General features: G+C 40.4%; 1 protein-coding gene across 1 annotated transcript; it reads right to left on the minus strand.

Moving 5' to 3' along the window:
• Positions 1-227: 227 nt before the first annotated feature.
• LOC104453688 (putative receptor-like protein kinase At4g00960) lies at positions 228-6,435 on the minus strand. The gene is made up of 6 exons (XM_010068297.3): positions 6,008-6,435; positions 5,746-5,885; positions 4,642-4,852; positions 2,544-2,781; positions 2,233-2,383; positions 228-944 (listed from the first exon to the last, which is right to left on the minus strand). The coding sequence occupies exons 1-6, from the start codon at positions 6,069-6,071 to the stop codon at positions 525-527; spliced, it is 1,224 nt and encodes a 407-aa protein (XP_010066599.2). The 5' UTR covers positions 6,072-6,435; the 3' UTR covers positions 228-524.
• Positions 6,436-6,876: the final 441 nt, after the last annotated feature.

Below are 6,876 nucleotides of genomic sequence, written 5' to 3' on the forward strand. Positions count from 1 at the left end.
ACTTTTTTATACTTTTCGGTGAAGATGCTGAGGTGGTGGTTGTAATCCAAACAAATTCGAAAGGGTTTTAGTTACTCATCCTACCCAAAGAGAATTTTGTCTCTTCGAATTTGGCAACCAACATAAAATCGAAATGAAACACGTCTTTCCGTACAAAGACTACATTACGCAAGATTTAATGACAATCTGAGATTGCAGACATTATTTAAACTAGCAGACCATATTCGAGCACCATAAGTATTTTCCACGCCATTTCATAAACTCATTTTTGTGAACGAATTTTTACATTTGTACCACTATTTTATGACGGTATATACATAAAAAGTTTCGCAGAAAAGAATGGATTTGCCAATTTAAACATTTCAAAGCAACCGATCTCTTTCCCATCTCCCATGGATTCTCCGGTCACGTCCTTACCTTATCCGACTAATTCCCTCAACAAGCATTTACATTCCACTTCAATCTCTAATCTGGGCATACAAAGAATAGTCAAAAATGCCTATACCTCAACGGAAGTGATGTACCTAACTCTGCATAGGACGCTTCCCATGAGGATCCGAAGGACTCGGGAGGCTAGACATCGTTGTGGTTGTGGCCGTTGACTGCGTCGCAGATCTCGTGTTGATTCCTGAGCCGAAGGAGTGCATCGCGGTGCTGGAAGTTCCTGAAGTAGTTCCGGTAGAACCAGACAAGCCATGAGGCCGACGGGACCGTCTGTAACGGGTGCCGGGTAAGCCCGGCCTCGTGATGGGCTCATCCAGGTTGCCAGGCTTCTTCGACAGCAAGACCACAACCCGGCCCATGGTTGGGCGGAGGTGTGGATCACCTTGTGTACACAAAAGCCCTATTTGGATGCACATGGCCACTTGATCCGCGGATGCTGAGGATGCCAATGCTGTGTCCACAATCTCCAAGCTTTTCCCTTTCTTGTACATTTTGTATGCCTATATATTCAGAAATCACACTGCAATACATAAGATTCCCACTTGCGAAAATTACAGAACAAGTGGCTGGGAGATTCATATATAATTCTAACTCAACTAGAGTATAAAAGAAAATCAGAAGCCCCAGTTTGTTTTTCCAACTGAGTGACCAATAATCCATCCATGTGCAAGTCTTGTTCAAAACGTCCAGCGCAATTCAGCAAAATAAGTACGTGTGTAACTTGACCAATTCTTTTTAATGCAACACCGCAGAAAAAGATATAAATAGACCTTCTAGAGTTGGGAATTTAGAAGAATACTATAGATCTGAAAAAAAATCCCTTTTTTCAGAAATGATATCTGTACTGTCTTGAATCTTGATCTACCAGACATGAATGGTGGACTGGGCTAATCACGATGCAGCCCTAACACAGGATCTACCCCAATAAGCTTGCTTTTGGCATTGTTTTTTAGTGTGTATAGAGAGCTTTTGATATGGACATGCGCCCACTTAAGCACGTAACTTGCCAATCTTATGTGCTTTGATATGGACATGTGCCCCCTTAAGCATGTAACTTCCCAAACTCATGTGCGAATCAAAAGATGGGTCACCCCATCTCACTCATTATCAATAAGGTCCCAAAGCAATATGAACTTCCGAACCACTCGGGTCCTCCTCACATGAATATATAAATACATCTAAAAGATCATTTGGCGCGACACCCACTTTTCCTTTTTCCTATTTACTTTAAAACAAAAAAAGGGGAAATGTTTAGTTGTCAACACATGTTGAATCTAATAGCATTTAAATATTGCTTTTTGCGTAGCACATGGTTGGTTTTCCACAAAGTGGACCCAAGTAGCTTGAAAGAGTCAATTTAAATAATTCCCTTATGTTTCTAAATATTTATATTTGGGCCCTCACCTCAAGATTGAATTTTTAAGATGTATAAGTAGGTTCTGATTTTCCTGGCTGAGAAAAAAAATTATCAAGGATAAAATTTAGATTGAAGCCACATTATTACAGGGTTGAAAGACAAATCATCCACTGCATCCTGATTGAACATAATTTGCACACGCGTTTACAATTAATTTTCTCAAATCAATCTCCATTCATTCAGGATATATGAATCACTAGCACAGATCATTTTCAAGAGGGAGTTTAAATTTATTATTTTTGTGTATACTGTGGGAACTAATTGAGTCAAGTTTTGATACTCATGCTATCCCCAAAGAAAAGAGAGTGCATTGTTTGTGATTCCTCCAATATTTGTCAAAAGAAGTTAGAACAAGGATGCATCATACTTACCCAATCGAGCATATTTTGTGCATCGACATCCAAATTAAAGGAGCTGTTCCTTTGTCCAGTGATCAACTCAAGAACCACCACACCAAAGCTATATACGTCCGCTGCCTTTGACAAGCTTCCATGCATCACATATTCTGGAGCCATATACCCACTGTAACCAATTATAATAATCGCAAATCATCCCCTATATTCTCAACTAAAGACAAATTAAATACTCATATAAATAGAAGAAATCTACTTGATCAGGGACCAAGACATTGACAGCACTGAACAACAGATTACTACATTAGTAGGGATGCTAGACCACTTACTTGGTACCGGCCACACGTGTGTTGACGTGTGTTTCGCCTTCCGGGAAGAGGCGGGCCATCCCGAAGTCCGCGATTTTCGGGGCCCACTTGTCGTCAAGGAGTATGTTGCTTGCCTTGATGTCACGGTGAATGATGCAGCTGTGTGAGTCCTCATGCAGGTAAAGCAAGCCACGGGCAATGCCTGCAATGATGTCAAACCTCCTCTTCCAGTCAAGCAACTCCTTCTTACTATTGGATTCTGCATTCAGACCAGTGAATTCGCCACCAGGATAAGAATCACTATAGCTTTCACTTCTACGCATTCAACTAATTTAGGAGGGAAAAGTATGCAACAACTATGTCAAAATGGACTCCAAAAACATGGATCCAAGGAACTTTTAAAGTTGAGAACAGTGAGGTTATTCAAAATAGATGGACATTGATTACTTCTACAACAATGAACCATGCATCAGATCAAGGAAAAACAGAGTAAATAAAATGGCTTTCAACAAAGTGATTTGACTGCCAAATCAATATTATTAAGCAAAATGGCTTTCAACAAAGTGGTTTGACCGCATAATCAACATTATCATACAGTTCGAGGCTCCAGTAGTTAACAAATACTCTTGGAATTTGAAACACAGCCCGCATTATGTTTAACATTTCATCATTCATTGCCCAACCGCATTTTGACATCAGATCTGACTCTTATTGAATAGTCAACAGTCATCACGGAAAGGAGCATATGGCTTCATATAATGGCTTTCTAGTTACAGAAGATTTACATGTGTCATGTGTGAGGTATTGGACCATTCCACTCCACCAACAAAAGAGGTGTGTGTGTGCACGTGTGTGCATGCACGCACGTGTGAGAGAGAGAGAGAGAGTGAACCCGCCTCCTATATTATGCTTACATACATAAAGGAGATAACTCATTGACTTGGTTCATACTCTAACTATCATAATTTTACTGAATATGAAATTAAGGCAACATTGCAGATAGATGACCTCAAAGGACAATGAAGACTTCAGAGATGACATTGCTTAACTTATGAAGGTAACTATATGAGGTTTCCTTTGCTTCTACTTGTAAAGATGAACTCCAATGGTGATTAAATCTCTATAGTAAATTTGCAATTAGATACTTCTACCACATTTCTCGAAAGGAATTAGAACAAGTATCGGTTAAATGTGAGTTTCTATTTTCACGTTAATGTTTTTCAGATGAAAAATTGAATTTAAGCAACAGAAGTTGACCTAGTAGTTAAGTCTCAGATGAAAATCTTCATTTATCAAGGAAAAAGAGCCTGCCCAAAATATGTGAATCCCCACTAAGGCAAATAAAGAGTCTGTGCAGATTATGTGACTCCTCACTAAGGTAAATGTAATATTCAGTTTATGAGGTACCCATAAGTTTCTCGAGAGCATTTAAATCTAAATAATAATAACTAATCATTTATCCCTTTTGCAGAAACTCACCCCACAAAAGATTGTTTATCGCAGGTAAGTTTGACCACAGTTAAGAATTTTACCAACAACAGCCTGGGACTGACCAAATACACATAAACATCCTGGAATGTTTCTTTATTCATCAGCAGTAGCACCATCTTTGAACTAACAAAAAAACATATACAAAAGAGCCATTGGGTACACAAGATAAACGAATCAAACTCATGTGAGGAGTAAGGACTGCCACATACATATTCGGATAGTAAGAAGTCAAAATTCAAATTAAAATGTGAACTCCTATGGCAAACTGATAAAAACAAAGACTTGACCTTCTACATGGAATCATCCTGTTACAAATTCATGTAAGTTGACAGAGACATCATATATATCAAAGAAACTTTAACATGACAACTTATGGTGGAAACAGCGGTCAAACAATTGCAACAAGCAAGCCATTTCAAATTTAAAAGGTGTTATCAAGTCTCATGAAGAATCAGATATCAGACTTAGTTGGTAAATTACTTTAGAGCAGCATTTTTTTTTTTTTTTTCAAATCTTAGCTTGGAAACCAAATGGCTGTCGAAACATTTTTGTGCTGGTCAACTGTGTACATGACATTTTAGAAGAGGACCAGATAGGGAAGCATTTACAAAGATTAACTGATACTTACTGAACAGAAGCTTGTCAAGGCTCTCATTGGGGACATACTCATAAACTAGCAATTTTTCTGCTCCATGAGCACAGTAACCCAACAAATTTACAACATTCCGGTGCTGTACACGTGCCAGTAACTTTGCTTCATTTGTAAACTCCTTCTTCCCTTGATTTGAGCTATGAGAAAGCTTTTTCACCGCAATTTCTCTCCCATCTTCCAACTTTCCCTGTAAAGAAACAATTGTAAGATAGATGAAGTAATCTCCAAAATTTATGTTTGATTCCTGAAAAAGCTGCCCTCTATTGGGTTGAACATGTAATGTAGGCTAAGCACAAGAGCAGCTCAAACACCATCAGCAAGAAGTTGAATAACAAGATAGGCAAGCAGAACAGTTGAAACATTTGAACTTATATTAATTCCTCTACTCCCTTGAGCACAAGTTCATATGTTTTTCTTCAAAATGCGTAGAATTAGGAAAACAAGAGATCAGGCAAGCAATAAAAAACCAGAGTGACCATGTCCAAAACTCTCAGTCACAGCAACATCTAGAAGCAGGTTCTTTGCAGGGAAAACGAGAGATCAGGCAAGGCATATAATGTAAACTCTCTTCATTGACATCCTGGGATCATCAAATTCACAAATCCTTTGAGAAAAATATCTAAAGATGCCACATTGGACAGCACTATTATCACCGTCTCTTGAACTACCAGTAGCTACTGTTACTAATAATTAGCACATAAACTCCAGATACCAACATCTCTTGAACAGACAGACTGGAACTGCAACTAATAGCTAGTGCCTTAAACCAATGACCATACCCAATTCAATCTGTTGACATACAAGTTCATCAGCAAATACGATTTTGAGAACCCAAGGCACATACTACAAATATCCCTAAAGATGTATAGCATTCTCACGCCCGTTCCAGCTATTCTCACTTTGATCAGATTGACTCAATCGCGAGCAAGCACAAAAGAATAAAAAGACAACCCCACAATTTCACCATAAATTTTCCATTTCCACTCCTAGCTCGAGAATCAAAGGGCAATCCACTCAGTACATGAGAAAGCAACTGGAACTCTAAAGCTTGTAGTGAATCACAAGGCAGAAGTCACCGACCTTGTATACGGGGCCAAAACCACCCTCCCCAAGTTTGTGGGTCGGGTGAAAATCTTTCGTTGCAGCAACCAACGCGTCGAACGCGAAATGCTTTTGCTCTTGGGCAGCTATCCTCTCCCAGTCCTCTTCCCCTTGCCCCTCTGGTGATGGCAACGGCAGAGATCAATAACATAATCAGACAATCAAACGGAACAAGAAATCGCACGCCAAGTACACGAAAGGCGTTCGCCGGAAACAGAGCCACCCGGGTCTTTCCATTCACCTTTGCTCGAGCCCAATTTGAACGTCTTCAGAAGATTATGCATGAAGTTCTTCGATTTGCGCATGCTTCTCGAGGAATTCAAGAGAACCAATCCATGAAAAGACGCAACCCAGGAAAAAGGAACAAGAACCCACAAATACCAGCAGCTTTTTCAGCCAAAAAGTTCGATCAAAACTGGAACTTGGCGGCAGTGAAAGGCGGCGAAAGACGAAGGGGACTGGCGCAAGAACGAATCTTTTCTTGTGGGGTTTCGCGCAAGGACTGATTTTTTTTCTCGCTGGGTTTCGAGCACACAAAAGAAAAATGGGTGCGCGAGATACAGCGTCTCCAAGCCCGAGCGAACTCGGGAGACTTCGGTATGAAAGGCGGGGAGCGGGCGTGTTGACCCACTTGACGACCGGCGAATTCCGCCATTTCTTCTTTATTTATAACTCCTTTCTTTCCGTGCGATGGAGAAATGTCAACCCCAAGAACGGGCTCATCGTCACGCCGAGGTTGCGTGTCTTTTTTTTAGCACGAGAAATACCGACGAACCCAAAGCGGAGTCGTTTTCTTTAACATGGGAACTTGGACCGGATCAGGGCGAAGACGTCGCAGAAGCGACGATTGCCTGCACAGCTGGAAGAGCACGAACGACGAACGCGCTTTCGGATTGCTCGCAGCACGTTTTTCCTCTTCTTTTTTTTCTTTCGTGCATGTGCGGGATTCAATTGCCAACCGCAAATTATCATTTGGACGACGTTAATCTCGCTTGGAATTACGTCATCCTCGTAACTTTTTTCATCGATTTTATCTGAACTTGACTCTACTTTGGCATTTTGAAGATTCGATCTTTCGAATTTCCCCCATGTCAAAAGTGCGGCATAGGG

This window comes from Eucalyptus grandis, chromosome 7 (genome assembly GCF_016545825.1).
Source record: "Eucalyptus grandis isolate ANBG69807.140 chromosome 7, ASM1654582v1, whole genome shotgun sequence".
Lineage (NCBI taxonomy): Eukaryota > Viridiplantae > Streptophyta > Magnoliopsida > Myrtales > Myrtaceae > Eucalyptus > Eucalyptus grandis.

What these genes read in the sequence shown, in the direction of transcription:
- LOC104453688 (XM_010068297.3), bottom strand. Translation starts at nt 6,071, where the DNA reads ATGCGCAAATCGAAGAACTTCATGCATAATCTTCTGAAGACGTTCAAA. An exon ending in GTTTTGGCCCCGTATACAAG is followed by an intron (nt 4,853 to 5,745) that starts GTCGGTGACTTC and finishes GTTTCTTTACAG; the next exon opens with GGAAAGTTGGAAGATGGGAG. An exon ending in ACACGTGTGGCCGGTACCAA is followed by an intron (nt 2,384 to 2,543) that starts GTAAGTGGTCTA and finishes AATTGGTTACAG; the next exon opens with TGGGTATATGGCTCCAGAAT.